Source organism: Lepidochelys kempii, chromosome 4, assembly GCF_965140265.1.
Source record: "Lepidochelys kempii isolate rLepKem1 chromosome 4, rLepKem1.hap2, whole genome shotgun sequence".
Lineage (NCBI taxonomy): Eukaryota > Metazoa > Chordata > Testudines > Cheloniidae > Lepidochelys > Lepidochelys kempii.
In genome coordinates, this window is record NC_133259.1 from 55,288,305 (window position 1) to 55,306,079 (window position 17,775).

Sequence of the window (17,775 nt, forward strand, 5' to 3'; positions counted from 1 at the left end):
TCTCACGATCTCACATTTCTACTTCAAAGTTTTACACTGAGGCAAATATCATTCCCACATCTTTTGGGAGATAAAATTATTTTTCCAGTGCTCAGACCCAAAACTTGATGGAGTTTTAAGTTTTTCAGTTTTGGGGTGCAGTTAAAGAAATATGAGGTAATAGCGCAATGTTATGTTCCATTTCAGATACAGATACTACTAAGTTACCCATGCTAATTGTGGATTATATAAATTTTTTAATTGTGCATCTTGTTTTCCATGGTGCAAAACTAAGCCAACATAGTTTTTGGAAGTGCTGCTTTGAGCTTGGCATCATTGCATTAACACATCATTTCTTATATTTGTGGACAAATTGTGTATCAAAGTTATCAACATTTTCAACTAGAACTTGAGGAAGTAAAGCAGAGAACAAAATAAGGAAGCCTTTACATAAGTAAAGGTTTCATTTGTTATTGTCAAATTAATTGGTTTTATTGTGCAAAACACAGAAACATGGGTTGGGGGTAAAATAACCGTATTCATAAACATTATAACTATTATCATGTTAAAAGAAAAGGAGTACTTGTGGCACCTTAGAGACTAATACATTTATTAGAGTATAAGCTTTCGTGAGCTACAGCTCACTTCATAAGTAACAAGCTAAAAAACCCAACCCTCCAACCTCCTTTGTCATATTAAAAGCCTTGTTAAAATACAAAATAAATCTGAGATCTTACTGGAAAAGAAGTCTGAACATTGATTCAAACTCCAGTGAAATTCTATCTGAAAGGGAAGTCAAGACAAAGCATTGCTGCTTTAACTACTACTTCTCTAGAGCAATAGGTAATTAAATATCTGAAAAAGTTATACATGGTCATTAATAAAACAGCTTTGTTTTATGCCTCAAGCCCCACAGTTGGTGTCAATTACACATACATCCTTGACTTCAAATGGCAGAACAATCAGAAAAACCCAGTGTTCCACATCTTTGGTCACTGTTGCTCCTCTAATCATCTTTTGTGGATGTTAACCCTGATTTAGGAACCATATGTTTGCTCCTTTTTGCAAGATTGTCCCTGCCTTTAACTGCATCTGTCTATTATGAAACCCTACCCATTACCCAGGCCCACACAGAAACTGGCCTGCATGGATCGTGAACTAAGGTTTAACTGTTTATACCCAGGGGGACAATACTGTTCATATGTGGAGAAGGTTTTTAGAGGCTGACAGACAGTGCCACACCAGTCTTTTACCCTTCAAAGGAAACACACATTTGTTGCAATTCCCTGTCAGGCATTTTTAAATTCTGGTTCATGCTGATGGCTACAGTCTGAGTCTTTTCTACACAGTGCCTGACTGTGACTAAGGCTATGTCTACAGTACTGCCTAATGTTGGGAAAACTTAGGTCACTCAGGGCTTTTTTTTCCCACTGAGTTTTTTACTCTTGCTCATGTCCCAGACAATGATTGTAAGGTGAAGGGTAAAGGTAAGGATCTCATCCCGTATGTGTAAGGTCTTATTTAGCCTTTGCTGCATACTGTACTGTGTGGAACACTAACTCCAGGTTATATGCTTTCATGTGGTAGCCAAGTTTTCAGTATCTATGCAGATGGGCAAGATTATGCCAATAAACCACAGCACTGAGTGGTCACCATAAATATCCTCCCAGCCACCAGCCAGCTGGCTGCAGCTGAGCTGGCTTTTCTAGTGAGCAGTCATTGTGGTCTCTTCCCAAAAAAAACAGATCAATAGCAGAGAACCAATGTGGTTTAGTGGAGTTAGCACAGGATTGAAAGCAAGGGATTATTTCTATTCTAAATTTGATTCTGACAATAACTCGTTCTTTGTCCTTGGTCAAATCACTTCCCCTTTCTGCATTAGTTTCCCCTTCTGTAAAATGGGGATGGTAGTACTTAACTACAATAGGGTTGTTGTGATGATTACATAATGTTTGTTAACTTCTATATAAACATGGAGGAGTGAGTAGGAGCAGATAGATGATTTTACCTCTGTATTCAGCATTGGTGAGACTTATACTGGAATACTGCATACAGTTCTGATGTCTACATTTCAAAAAATTGGAGAGGGTGCAGGAAAAACGCACAAAAATAATTCAAAGCCTCGGGGAAAAGCCTTCCACTGAGACACTCTAAAAACTCTGTCGGTTCAGTTTATCAAACAGAAAATTAAGACTGACTTGATTACAGTGTAGAAGTACCTCTGCAGGAAGAAAATACCGGATACTAAAGGGCTCTTTATTCTAGTGGAGAAAGGCATAAGAACCATTGGCTGGAAGATGAATGAGGCAAATTCCAATCAGAAAGAAGTGAGCTGTAGCTCACGAAAGCTTATGCTCTAATAAATTGGTTAGTCTCTAAGGTGCCACAAGTCCTCCTTTTCTTTTTGCGAATACAGACTAACACGGCTGTTACTCTGAAACCTGACATTTTTAACAGTGAGGGTGATTAACCATTGGAACAAACTGCCAAGGATAGTGGTGGATTCTCCAACTCCTGATGTCTTCAAATGAAGACGGAATGCTTTTTTGGAGCATATACTTTAGCCAAACACAAACTACTGGGCAAACTATTAATGCAGGGGTACCCAGCTAAGTTCCCTGTAAGCTGTGCGGCTGCACAGGTGTGCAGTAGCCTATGAAGTGCCACGCAGGAGCTCAGGGAACCCAGCCAGTCAGGACCTACCACGGACGGGGGAGGGGTGGCCCAAACCCAATCCCAGCCCGGACCTGCTGCGACTGGGGCACCCCTTCCCCAGCCCCAATCTAGCTCCGGACCTGCCGTGACTGGGGCGCCCCTCCCATGGCCCCAACCTAGCCCTGGCTCAGACCTGACGTGGCCAGAGGAGGGGTGCCTATCCCCCCAACACCCACACTCCGAACCCCTTAGCCCCACCCCCGACCCATGAATTTTATTATGTGCACCAATATAAAGGTGATATAACAAAATTCATTCCACACATGTGGGAAAAATTAGAGGGAACACTGATACCTGGGTTATATTTAAAGGTCTGTTATATACAGAAGATCAGACTAGATCAGTGGTGGGCAAACTTTTTGGCTCGAGGGCCACATCTGGGTATGGAAATTGTATGGCAGGCCATGAACGCTCACAAAATTGGGGCTTGGAGTGTGGGAGGGGGTCAGGTGTCCGGCTGGGGGTGCAGGCTCTGGGGTAGGGCCAAAAATGAGGAGTTCAGGGTGCGGGACGGGACTCTGGGCTGGGATAGAGGTTGGGATGCGGGGGGGGGGCGGGGTTCAGCTGGGGTGCGGACTCTGGGGTGGGGCTGGGAATGAGGAGTTGGGGGTGCAGGAGCGTGCTTTGGGCTGTGACCAAGGGGTTTGGAGGGCAGGAGGGGGATCAGGGCTGGGGCACGGGCATGGGAGAGGGGTAGGGGTGCAGGTTCCGGGCAGTGCTTACCTCAAGCAGCTCCCGGAAGCAGAGGCATGTCACCCCTCTGGCTCCTACACAGAGGGGCAACCAGGCAGTTCTGCATGCTGCCCCGTCTGTAGGCACCGCCACTGCAGCTACCATTGGCCGCAGTTCCAGGCCAATGGGAGGTACGGGATTGGGGCGGGGGCAGTGTGTAGAGCTGGAGGGGGGACATGCCGCTGCTTCTGGGAGCCGTGTGGAGGCACGGCATGCACAGAGTGGGGCAAGCCCCAGACCCTGGCTCCCTGGCTGGACTGCTTGAGCAGGGCAAGCCCCAGACCCTGCTCCCCAGCAGGAGCTCGAGAGCTGGATTAAAATGTCTGAAGAGCTGGATGCGGCCCCTGGGCCGTAGTTTGCCCATCCCTGAACTAGATGATTTAATGGTTCCTTGTGGTCTTAAACTCTATGAATCTAAAAGCATTATATACATGCCAAATAGTAGGGAGGACTGGTTAGAGGCAATGAAGACCAAGTGAGGATAAATAATTAAGACTGTGTAGAGTAAAAGAAAGTAGAGAGCACAGGAGAAGGACAGCAAGGGATGGACACAATATGATATAGGAGCAAGCAAGTGGGTAAACAACATAATAGGAAAGCTAAAGATTGAAAAGAAAGAAGATGGGGCTTTTCAAAGAATAGAGAGAATAACAAATGCAGAAAAAGAGAAAAGAAAACAATCTGGAGATGAATAGAATGTGTTGGACATTAATGGCGAGAAAAAGAAAATAAAAACAAAAGAAAAAGAAAAGTCAGAAAACACACACATGGCTTTTAGGTTGGGGAATTTAATGCACTGTATTATGCTCCTTTGTTTTATTATACTTCCCTGATATACATACTATATTTCTGTAAGTTTGAAGGCATCAAACTCTGCAACATTTTCACACACCTAATCATAGGCCATTGGAGGCTAGACAAAGATCCTGTGTATTAAATAGTTCATAGTACACACACTTGTAAAATTAAAGTACCACTATTTTACTGAAGTTATCCTCATACCAATGGAGTACAGCTGACCGTATAATTTCTGTATGAAAATGTATTCAACAAATTCTGATAATCAAATTATTAAATTTCTTCTTTATTTGAAATTATTCACATTCAATAAATAATTCTTGGTCTGATGAGTCGTTTGAATTGTGAGCTGCAAAAATCATAACTGAATATGCAGGACCCAATTCTCCACTGCCCTCCCTCTTGTATAGTGATTTACAGCTGTGCAAAAAGGTTGTAAAACATGACCAAATCTGAATAATAGTTTACTTTGCAGAAGTGTAACTGACGGCACAAAGTGTGGGGAAGTAGAGAATCAGGTTCACAACTTGCAATTCACTCAGTTACAAAAGTTACATGAGTAACTAACAGCATGAACTTCAGATAGTGTAGTTGACTGTAATTTGCAGTTCACAATTACACAATATTGGTTATATACATCATCCAATTGGGGAACTGAAATGATATCACATGACTGAATGAGAATTTTACAACCAAACATACAATTCAAAGTTCAGTTTCTATGAATATTCATGTACATGTGCTGAAATGATCCTGCTAGTAAAATTCAAGCACTTGAAATTTTTTCACAAAACAACATTGAAAAGGGTCAAAGATGTGATCAAACAAACTTGATTTTGAAAGTGAATAAATATTACGGCAACATTTCTTTCGCTATTCAGTCAGCTCTGTTACTGAGGGTAATGTCTTAAATCATTCAAATACAGTTTGCTCAGTTAGATGATCTTATAGCTCTGTCTCATATGCCCTCCAGGGACTGAGCGATCACCTGAAACTCTTAGGGCATTCTCAGAGCATAGGAATACATTTAAAATAAGGGTTTTTTGAGTTTTTCCTCCCTCCACCCCACAAGTCTAAAATGGCCTAGGCTGTTTTAATAGCTTATATAACTTAAGCCTAAGAGCCTTTCCCCAGCATGTCTTGCAAGTATGCTGTATGACCCGGCAGTATACACCAGAGAGAGAGATTCTAGTGTGTATACTATTAAATTGATGAAAAACTGAGCACTTTGCACCTTACCACTTTTATATTCTCTGCTATTATTCTACAGTCCTGCTGTCCAATAGTTTTCCTCTGAGAGTAAGGGCCCAATCCTGCATCCATTGATTCAGTCTATTTCCCAAACATCCTTGCTGTATGAGACTGAATTCATAAGCTGTATGAGACATGAATTCATCACATTAATGAGACTGTATATGGAACATACGCCAGGCCCTACAATGTCTAACAACGTCTCCCATTGGTATTTTTACTGTGTCAGTGGGCCCATATTCATATTGTACATAACTATTGCGTAAGGAGTTGGACAGTATTTCTAGCATTCCTATTTTGTTTTCCAAACTTCAGAAAAATGCTTCTTCAACAGACAGTATGATAAACCCATCTGGAATTATTATACTATATTTATTTATTACTATTTTGGGGAAGTAAACAAACAAATTAAGCATAAACAGTTTGCAAAGCGGAACTGAACAGATTAAAGAATTCTGCCCACCAGGCCACTTTAGATTATTACAGGGGGACAGGTTTCAGAGTAACAGCCGTGTTAGTCTGTATTCGCAAAAAGAAAAGGAGTACTTGTGGCACCTTAGAGACTAACCAATTTATTAGAGCATATACTGTTTGATGAAGTCCAGCTTTTGACATTGCACTGCCTTTGCTAACCTGTTACAAATGCTAAGTATATGTGAATTGCTGCTGCCAGAGAACCACAGCCTGTTTCTGAAAAATAACCTCTTTATTTTTAAATGGATAACGTTATGGAAAAGAGTGTACTGCTTTTAGCATGGATTTTATTTTCAGACTTTCTTACCCTGTGCTGCAGTTTCTCATAGGAAAAATGATGTAGGTACTGAGACTGAACTGACATGCTGTCAATAGCACTATCTAGCACCCTTACTATTTGTATTCTGAGGCCAGGCTAGAAATTGCCCCATACTATAAAACCCAGTATTTTTAGAATTTAAAATATATGGAAGATTGCACTTTAAGCAGAGTAAACAAAACACACGTATTTTCCTGCTTGTGATGAGTTTGTCTGTTTTTTTTTCCCAGTAGTTTAGTCCAGGAAGATTGACAACCCTACTCTGGATATAAAATATTAGTTAACTGCCTGCAGATACAGTGCTGCCCTATGTAAACATTTGCATTCAGCTGTCTACCACCAGCCATCTGATCTGTTCCACAATGCTGCTGGTGACATTATGGGTGGCAGGTTTCCTGGATGAGTAGGGTCCTCTGTTATCACATAGGTAACACAGATCTCAGGCTGCCATTCTGAGGGAGTTTAAGGAATCTAGAACCATTCCTGACATGTTAAGACAACCCAAGAGCTCTAGATCTTAATAAAGAAAATAGTCTGGAATGTCATGCTTATCTCTTTATTTTAGGTACAGAGCAGTTGCCTCCTGGAGTCGTGTTCAGGGAATTGGTATCCCCATGATCACTGCTATTGAAATTTTCTCCATTTGGATTCTCTCCTTTATATTGGCTATTCCAGAAGCAATTGGTTTTGTCATGATACCTTTCAAATACAAAGATGAAGATCATATTACCTGCATGCTCAATGCTACAAACAAGTTTATGATGGTATGTATAATTTTAAAGTAATCAAAGTTCCTTCTTTTGCAATCAACAGATTAGAATATAGACACTTGCAGGATGTCGGACTGAAAAGTGAAACAAAGCTTTATTTATCCATTAAAGTTTAAGACTCATAAAAAAAAGTAGATTAACTGGGATAGGGAACTTCAGTTTTAGTCATGAGTTCCCATATTCAGCCGCAGCTAATAAAAGTAAATCTGACCCCAAAGCATTATCCTTTGAAAGACTTGAAAGACTCGTGTGAGGACATGAATCCCAGGAGGCTGAGAGCATTAGGAAACATGTTTAAAATGCACATTTCCTGTAGAAAACTAGTTCCATGTGGACTTACAAGGCAAACAAAAGGATCCTTATTTCTCTTAAATCAGCCCAGTTTTGTACTTTGTAGTAAGATTCTTGCAGCTCAGATTCCTTAATTAATCATTTACAGACATCTTACTGTAGGTTTTATAACTTGGACATGTCAATAAGTAAATGCTGCATACAGAGTCTACAAGTTGGTCAGGGTTGTGGGGGTATTTTTTGTTGTTCATTTGAACTTTTCTTTTCACACTCAGTAGTCCTCATGGGAGTTGTAGATAGTGAGGTGTTCCTTTTGAGCACAGAACAGGTCCATCATGGGTAACAGCAGTGCAAGTTTTCCTATATTCCCCTACCAAGATGCTTCAAGTATGACCTGGGGGAACGTCCTGGAGCAGGGAAAATAATTCCCTCTGTGTGTGTCTTCTCAGTCCTTGTCTCTCTGCCAAAAAGATGACAAATGGCAATCTCCAAATGCCCAGCCCAGGCAGCAAAAATTTTAAAATGTGAGGCTTGACTCTCTTTTGGGTTTCTGCTACCAGAACCCAGGCTGTGCATCCCTAGTGGTGGAACTTCTGCCCACAGAGAATACAGCTATGCAAAGAGCCCACCATCCTCTCGTTCACATGCTGATGATGAGAAAAGAGCCAACTAACACAATTCAGAAAGTCAGCTGCGGAGAGAGTTTGGCCAATGCACGAGGGGTCTGTGCTGATTCATCATATGCCCTGAGTGGCTTTTCTAGGTGTGCTCCTATGAAGTCCCATCTGGAATGTAAAGTTGTTTCTCTCCCTCCCAATACCACCTCTCAGATCTCAGTTCTGGACTTTATTTTTGCAACAGGAGAAGCAGTAAGTTCACTAAAGTTTGACCTGATTATATCCTAGCCAGTGGGGAGGTCCATTGGAAGGTGGGTGCACTGGGCTTTAAAACCCTACTTAACACCCAAAATCATTCTAAAGGAGAAGTGCTATTGGGCCCATTTCTGAAAATCTTATCCTGACTAGTACTTTCTTACTAACAGTCCCACTGGCTTCAATGGGAATATTTGTGTGATAGTCAACATGCATGAAGGTTTCACAATCAAGCCTATGACCAGTGGTCCCTCCTTTCCTTCTACCTGTCCAAAGAGAAAGCGTTCCCTTAGTAACGTATATTTTCTCTCATGTAACCCATGGCTGTACTGATGGAGTGGATAAAAAATCAACCTCATTAAATTGATGTCAATTAATTTGCAATATAGCTTTGATTTTGTTCCTTTTCAGAAACTGAGCATTGTTCAGAAGTATACGTAAACAAGATCTCAGACCTCTGACTTCTTTCTACAGTAGTTTAGGAGACACATAATCCTCCATTATTAACATCATGATATTTTGGTGTGGGAACTGTGATGTTACAAGTAAGATCACATCCATTAGGAATAAAGAAGCTACGGGAAAGAGTTTGAGAAAGAAGGGGGTGGTCCCCTTTTACACACATCTGGCTCAGCGACTAATAACCTAGAGACAGGAAGTATTTAAAATGTCATATTTCAATGGAGAGTTTTGGTGATTAAAACAGCTCTTCTTTAAAAAGGGAAAATAGAATACAGCATGTCCTCAAGTGTGCAAATATAGCTGCCAACAGAGGAATAAAATATGTAAATGTTTTGTCAAACGTAATATGCCTCCTAAATCACTACCAGCAGTTTACGTAGCAAAATACTGGGAAGTTATTGTTGGGCCTGATTTCCTGTCATGAAAGTCACATAGCACGCGTATCAGGTAAATAAAAGGTAAAACTAACCAGGCAGCTGAAGCCATTGGAAGCAGCCAGTCTTAAGCTTCACATTTTCCAGACAAACACACATTAAGTGGCCTCTATCTGCCCACTACATAAGCACACCAACTAGTAATCTATCCACTGATAGCTGAGGATGATTACACTTACAAGACATTTTTAACCTGCCCATTTTGGAATCCAAAACAGTTTACAGGAGCCTTAAAAGGTAAATTACTTTTGCTGAGAAAGGCTCTTATCAAGACCTGTTATCCTAGAGGTTTCATATGCAGTTTAGTGTTTGTGTTATTATTGGGACTTAGGAGTCAACCTGCAGCTTGTTTCAATGTGGCAAGTCAGTTGTGTGGTAAGCGTTGAGCACTGATTTACATGAATTAGCATAAATACCCAGCAAGCACTTCCTCAAGCAGCAATTTCCAACCCAAGACAGATAGTACCAAAGTTATAGACAGGTTATCACCAGGGTAAATTGAATGTTTATGCTGCCACCAAATGCCTGTTTTATCTCTATAAAGTATTCAAGGCTAAAGGTCATCTCCCTGATTCCTCTATATTAAATATAGAAATAGCATGGTAATCAAGGGCGTAATATGCTAGGTGTAAAGCTTGGTGAAAGAATACCTTGTAACTACTCAGTTTAGCATAAGGGATGTGTTTAGTCACACCATTATGGAGATTAAAATACAGGTTTATGACTAATTCAAACCCTTTAAAACTTCGGGCTAATTAACAAGTGATGATAAATCAGGAGTAGGAATTAGATATATTTATCTAGTTCCCTGAGAAATGTCTTGATGATGCCTCAGAAAAAATCTTCTGCAAACAGTCAGAATCCTACTCCACCACAAACACATCTTAGAAGGAACAAGAATGCACAAAGTTCACTTCAGTTAATAGGCTCAGAAGAATGACTATCAACCACCACATGTTCAGTTATATTTCTGTTGTCTGTTGCATTGCATTTGGAAAAAAATCATTCTCTTTTTTTTTCTCATCTTCAGTTTTACAAAAACGCAAAGGATTGGTGGCTGTTTGGATTTTATTTCTGCGTGCCACTAGCATGTACGGCTGTCTTTTACACACTAATGACTTGTGAAATGTTAAACAGAAGGAACAGCAATTTGAGAATTGCCCTCAGTGAACATCTTAAGCAGGTAAATATTAGGGAATCCAATGTTGGGAAAACACTGCTGCTGTATCTGCAGTTAGTTTATAAACATTTCAAAACAGGTTTTAATAAAATAAATTCCAGAAATAGAAAGTGAGGCTACCGGTGACTTCTGACCATGAGGTATTCAACCAAACCCAGAACACAAGAGTAATTTATAGACTAGGTAGATATTGGAGATTGCATGTTATTTCCTTTCCTAAGAAAGTGTGAGAGTCTTGCTCACCCTCTCTTTAACCTTAAATCTCTACTGGCTAAATTACTTGGAATGCTGCTACAAAGATTTGGCAAAAATATGTTTTCTGAATTTTTGCCCATAAACATAAAGCTCTGCTGGTCCTTTCCTGGTCCTCAGCTGAATACTTTACATTTCTTGCAAAGAGCTAGAGCTAGGGATCATGCATCCTGGTTATAAACCCTTTGGCCTTGTCTACACTAGACTTTTTGGGGAAATCACCCTTTGTTGTACTGGTGGTAGAAACAGTAAGAGTGCTAGTGTAGACAGGGTTCGGGGTGCCATCAGCATTTTTACCACTCTCTCATCTCTCCTTACTCTGAACAGTTTTAGATAGTGATAAAAACACCCATGTCTTGTTTACACTGATGTTCACATCATTGCAACCATGAGTGGCAAAAAGAAGTCTAGTGTAAACACTGATTACGGTGCAAAGTCACTCACAGTAATATCAGACTGTACTTTGCTTGGTTTGCAGCTCTTTTCTAGATTACCTTCTGGACTGCTGTTTTAAAACCTTCAGGCAAGTCCCTGCAATTATGGTCTGAGAGGAGGCTGCAATTGCTACCTCACCCCCTCAAATCCTGACCCTCTGTCTACAGCTGTGAATGACCCTCTAAAGGCTGTACCTGTGCAGTCTCACTGCACAAGGGGGAGTGCTAGGGCTTATACCCTGTTCATAATACAAAATCAGCTCTATGAGAGTGCTCTCCACAGCTGTGCTTGAAAGGGGATAGAGCCAGAGTCAGGCGGCCCAAAGGAAAGACTGTATCCTCCACCATGCAGATTTCAGACTCCTTCCACCACTTCCCCCTTGCTGTGATCTCCAAAGCTCAGCCAAGATGGATTTGTGCCTCAGTTTATAAAAATGTGTCCTTTCAATTGTCACTTTTGCTCTCTCACTTTCTCCCCTTCCTCACATTAATGCTTAATTGTGCTCATGGCAGCAGCAGCCCCATTCTTAGCACAGAAATCAAAGTTACATCAGATTTCATATTTTGATAACTGCTATTACAAGAAAGAAGCAATAATAATATTAAGTCATATTTGGAGATTAACTGGAGTTACGTGGCTGAAAATTGTAATGACAGAGGCTTAACCTGCATGTTATACTCCAATGGCAGCTGCAGAGGCAACAGCTATATTCTCAACCCCCCCCCCCCCAATTCCTTTCACTAACCCACACCTGTTGGACAGGACCTGTGCATTGACAAGGTGAAACCATTTGTAAAGGCCTGAGCCTGTAGTCTTTGCTCATGAAAAACTCCCACTCAGTGTAATAGTTGTCCCTGAATAAACATGAGTTTTGCATGAGCAAAGACTGCAGGATTGGGCACAAGAAATCTTAAGTGCATGCTTTTATCTAGACTGCCTATTTTTGTGCTGCTATCACTTCCCTGCCCTTACATGTGCAATGTGACTGACATGTATCAGTAATCTTTTTCTTTGCTTTCTTCCTTCAGCGTCGAGAAGTGGCAAAGACAGTTTTCTGTCTGGTAGTGATTTTTGCCCTTTGCTGGTTTCCTCTCCATTTGAGCCGAATTTTGAAGAAAATGGTATACAATGAATTGGACCCTAACAGATGTGAACTGTTCAGGTATTGTATCTTCTTACCTCAACCATTTAGAATGAAAAAATATAGGGTGATATGTTACTTAGAGTTTAATGTGATTGCTCATGCAGCTGTGAGAACTGGTAACTTAAGCAGTCAGAGCCAGACACTAGAAGGTTATAACTGCTGACTCTTCCATTTTCTGATTCTTCCATTATATCCTTCAGTTTTAGGGGATTCCATTCCAATGAGGTTTCATGATAGAGCAGAATTTGGACCACTGCCATTATTTGTTCACCTTCCTCTCATTTTTCCAAACTGGAATGTCTGACTAGCTATTTCAGACAGGCCTTTGCTGACACATTGCCTATGCTAGAAGAAGATCAATATAGACAGTAGAGAATTGGCCTGTGCATTAGAGAAAAGTATTCATGTGCTATGCTTATGCCCTTACAATGTGTAAAGAGTTGTAATTATTTTACTTTCTTTTTCGTTGCCTAGTTTCTTGTTGCCACTGGATTACATCAGCATTAACCTGGCAACCATGAATTCTTGTATAAACCCCATAGCTCTCTATTTTGTGAGCAAGAAGTTTAAAAACTGTTTCCAGGTAAGACTTCTGGCATGAGACATTTTTATGTAGATGTCCCGCAGACATGCTCCATTAATGTACTTAATGATAAATAAAGGTATTTATAAAGTTTAAGGAAGAGCATGTAAAGGTATGAAGTTATCTAATTTATTAGCTAGAAGGTCACATCGTACACATACTAGACTGAGAGCTGGAACTATCCATGCAGTGTTGACACTAAACCAGTAAAACAGAATTTTGACAAACTCCGCCAAGGCAAACATTCAGTGATCTATGCATGTGCATCTTAGGTACTGTCTACCCACTTAATGCGCATACATGGAGTGGAATTCATCTGATCACATTTCTCCCAATATTAGCATCTATTTAGAATGATGAATATGTCTGGCCGAAATCCCAATCTGCCTGTAATCAAGAAACCACACTTTGGCTCAAATTTTCAAATTTGGAAGCCCAAAGTTAGGAAACTAAACCCAAACTTTGGAAGTTATAAAAGTGGAATGGCTTTCAGAGTTGCTGGACAGCTGTATAGTCCATTTTTCACAAGAACTCAAAATGGACACCTGAAAACTTTGGGCTAAAGTAACCTGCTTTACTTATCACACTGTGCCTCCAGATTGCTGTTGTCGGTGTTTCCTAAAGTACCCATTCACAACAAAAGTAGTAAAGTGAGAGAGAAGATGAGAGTGAAGAGCACAGTAGAAAGAAGTAGAATGGTGGGGTGGGGACTGTGAAACCAGCTGATCCTTCAAAATACGTATTGTTTCCTTAGCTGTTAGGATTTCGCTTCCCCTGCTAATTCTTCCCTGTTTGTGAGGAGCAGGTCAAGAAGAGCTCTGCCCCTAGTTGGTTCCTCCAGCACTTGCACCAGGAAATTGTCCCCTACACTTTCCAAAAATTTCCTGGATTGTCTGTGCACTGCGGTATTGCTCTCCCAGCAGATATCGGGGTGACTGAAGTCCCACATGAGAACCAGGGCCTGTGATCTTGTAACTTCTGTTAGTTGCATGAAGGAAGCCTCGTCCACCTCATCCCCCTGGCTGGTGGTCTATAGCAGACTCCCACCACGACATCACCCTTGTTCCTCAAACTTCTAAACCTAATCCAGAGACTCTCAGGTTTTTCTGCAGTTTCATACTGGAGCTCTGAGCAGTCATACTAGTCTCTTACATACAATGCAACTCCCCCTACCTTTTCTGTCCTGCCTGTCCTTCCTGAACAGTTTATATCCATCCATGACAGTACTCCAGTCACGTGAGTTATCCCACCAAGTCTCTGTTATTCCAATCACATAATAATTCCTTGATTGTGCCAGGACTTCCAGTTCTCCCTGCTTGTTTCCCAGGCTTCTTGCATTTGTGTATAGGCACTTAAGATAACTTGCTGATCGTCCTGCTTTCTCAGTATGAGGCAGGAGTCCTCCCCTCTTGTGCTCCCCTGCTTGTGCTTCCTCCTGGTATCCCACTTTCCCACTTACCTCAGGGCTTTGGTCTCCTTCCCCCGGTGAACTTAGTTTAAAGCCCTCCTCACTAGGTTAGCCAGCCAGCTTGTGAAGATGCTCTTCCCTCTCTTCGTTAGGTGGAGCCCGTCTCTGCCTAGCACTCCTTCTTCTTGGAACACCATTCCATGGTCAAAGAATCCAAAGCCTTCTCTCCAACACCACCTGCATAGCCATTCGTTGAATTCCACAATTCGACAGTCTCTACCCAGGCCTGGTATTCTATGAGTCTATGATTATAAGTAAAGGAAAGAAAGCAAACCTGCCAATGTGTGACCCAAGCCAATGAATCATGTGACAAATGGTTACAATGTGGAACACATGTGTTTTGTTCAGCATTACATGCACTAATTTAGAGGGGGTTTTTAGAATACTTCCACACTGTATGAATGAAATAAAACCAAGTTTTCAAGCGGTTACAAATTGCGGGGGGTTGCAAGAGTGATCCCTGCCCAGGGTGCTTGGAGACTGGTGGGTTTGTGGAAAGGATCTTTGCCTGGACCTCTCATTGGATACCTGGAGAAATGGCACTGGAAATAGAGTTGGACCTACCCAGGCTGCCTCCAATATAATTAATTCAGTCCCTCTGCCTGCCCCAATACAATTAGTTCAGGCCAGCCCCCACCCCTGTCAGACAATTAATTTATGCCTCTCATCCCCTCACTACAACCCATCCCCATATCTCCCATACCAAAAACAATAAATTCAATCCACTCTCCCATGTTACAATTAAATTATTCCCCTACCTGAGTATCAATACAATTATTTTACATCCCAACCCACAAATACGCAATACAGTTAACTTGAGTCTAGCTCTGCCTATCTGCAAAGCTCTTTTGCTGCTATGTCCCGGAGAGGTCACTAATCCTGCTATTGCTGCTGGAATCCCAGTCCTCATTCCCCTTCCCTCTCCAGAGCAGTCAGAAATCCCAGCTGCCTAGGATCAGACTTTGTATTTCATGAGAGGGGGAGAAAGCCTGAGGGAGCAGGTTGTGCTGTTGCACTTTTCAAAAGAGGTAATGGAGACTCCCAGCCGGTGCAGAATCCAGCAGCATAGGCTTGAGTCATCATCCTCACCATTCCCCTGGCTAAAAAAAAAAAAGTATGCTCCTGCTCTTACTCTCTCTGCTTCTTAGAAAGGATAGGAGGAAAGAAGAAGGAGGAAAAGAAAGGCAGAGGATGAGGATCTAAAGGTTTCCTCTTGTTTTCCTCATCCCTGCCAGTCTGCTACTACTAGTCCTTGTCTTGGAACACTGCCGTAGTTTGCAGGACTGGAAGGGATGATTTGCTGTAGTGTGGAATGTATCACCCAATGCATTACACTTCAGAAGTGTGGTGGGATCTCAACTTGCACACCTTACTCAGGCAAAATTCCCATTCAGTGAAGTGAAAATTTTGTCTAAATAAGGAGGGTAAGATCAGGCCTTAATTTTGTGGCATAGAGATGGGCAATTACAGAATCACCTGCATTTTTAAGGCCAAACTCTGCCTATGTGCAGCTACCACTTCTTCACTTGGAATCTTATGCACACATCTGAAGACAGAATATAGTTCTATAGAGAGTTGCTAGATTTATGTTATTTCGAACCCTTTTTCTTTCCAGTCATGTCTCTGCTGTTGCTGCTACCAGTCCAAAAGTCTAGTGACGTCAGTGCCAATGAATGGAACAAGCATTCAGTGGAAAAACCATGAACTAAATAACCACAATACAGATCGAAGCAGCCATAAGGACAGCATAAACTGAGACTGAAGGACACTGAGACCACTTCAGAATCCAGGAGGAAAAAAATGTCACATGAAAGCTGTTTAAACAGGAAATCCACTGAGTGTTCCACAAAATATAATCCATTCAGAAGTTCTTTGCCCTTCTACCTAATTTCAGAGGTGATTTAATGGATTTACTATAAATTTAAAGATCTGCAAATTGGGATCCTCTTGACAATGTTGCTGTCTCTGAAAATTACATCACCTTCTTATGAAAATGAAAGTCTCACACAGCACTGTGCAGGATGTTTGCAGTCTTTGACCCAAGCAGGAAGTGTCCCGTATGTACCTGGACCTAGCCATCTTTTTACTTGATGGCCGATTAGAATTAGTCACCATGGGATTTTCAGAAGATGTTGAATATGGAATCTGTGAGGATATAGTTTATCTCTGTCTTTTTGCCACTTTTTAAAGGAAACATTTAACTGAGTGGTGAATATATTCTGTATAAAAGTATGTTTAGCATGAATTTTAAAAGCTTTTATCTGGAAATGTGTCAGTCCACACCTGTATTTTATTTACTTAATTTTACAGAATGAGACAATCCATTAGCTGGGAAATTAGCATTTCACTATTCAAAGATAGGAATAGACCATCTAAAAATAGCACCAACATTAGGCACTTACAGCACAGACTGATACCAAAAGCAGGGTATTATAATGTGCTATTTATTCTAACCCTCTTTACAAAATAAACATATATTTTTCTATATCAGCAAAAGAGCAATCATTTGTAAAAGAGAATCTTGAAGCACATTTATAATTAGCCAGTCATGTTTATCTCTTAGGCTTGTTATTCTGCAGAGACTGTATCTGTTTTGGATTGAAATTGAAGTGGAATGCAGCAATATCAATGGAACACAGTAAAGTGTTACAAAAAGTGTCCAAAACTGTTCCTAGAAGATGGTCACTAAATTACAGATATGCAGAATACTGCTTACAAATTGTGGACCTGAAGTTTAAGTCCATGTGGGCAAAACTCCTGTTGGAGTCCATAGGAGTTGTGCATGCATATGTTCTGAAGTGTGTGTGTGTGTGTGTGTGTGAGAGAGAGAGAGAGAGAGAGATGCTTACAAAGTTCAAACATTTAAAATGAGTTTGATGTTTTTATTGGGGTTATTAACCATATAAATGCAACTGACAATATAATGTATAGATGCTATTGCTCGCATACATGTAAACATGTGACATAACTTTTTCTTTGTTATTGTCGACTTTTTGGTTACATGGCATGAAAATGTACAGCTGTTACATTTGCTGATTAGGTCCCATTTTACTAAATAGTGGAATGAAATATAGCACTATCATATACAATATGCCTGCTGCAGAAATCTGCCATAAGATTTATAGCATCTGTTTTGCCAGGTTGAAAGGTAATAGCCACAGCTACACAATGTAGTTCTTAACATCCAGTTGTGTTTCAAGTGGAAGACATGAGCCTGCACATTATTCACAAAGTCAAAATATTAAGTGACTACAGTGACTTCCACTGCACAATTTCTCAAATGTTTACATGCACAGTGTATATTAAAAAACTGCTCCGTAAATTACTTTATGTATTTTTGTGTGCTTTTGTCTTTATGGCATATTTGCATGTCTATATACACACACATATGAATGTGTGCTAATATATTAAAAACTTAAATATAATCTGACAATGCTCTGTAATGGTGCTCAAGAGCATGCTATTGAATGAGACCTGGATGAATTTCTTTCGAAACAGTCTATCACCCAAACTGTATCAATAATCAGAGGGAACAAGTAATGATAATTCTCTGAGAGTTTTGGCATAGTGGAGTTTCTCTGTACTCTGACATCACCAATGCCACAGTGACTGAATG

The 17,775-nt window shown here is 40.8% G+C and overlaps 1 protein-coding gene across 1 annotated transcript in view; it reads left to right on the forward strand.

Annotated features, from left to right (window-relative positions):
• Positions 1-17,484, forward strand: part of EDNRA (endothelin receptor type A) — a 40,177-nt gene extending 22,693 nt beyond the window's left edge. Inside the window, exons 4-8 of the mRNA XM_073341301.1 lie at positions 6,834-7,032; positions 10,128-10,280; positions 11,993-12,126; positions 12,583-12,691; positions 15,775-17,484. Coding sequence (XP_073197402.1) covers positions 6,834-7,032; positions 10,128-10,280; positions 11,993-12,126; positions 12,583-12,691; positions 15,775-15,915 — 736 coding nt within the window. The 3' untranslated portion in view covers positions 15,916-17,484. The remainder of the gene's footprint in view (positions 1-6,833; positions 7,033-10,127; positions 10,281-11,992; positions 12,127-12,582; positions 12,692-15,774) is intronic.
• The last annotated feature ends 291 nt before the right edge of the window (positions 17,485-17,775 follow it).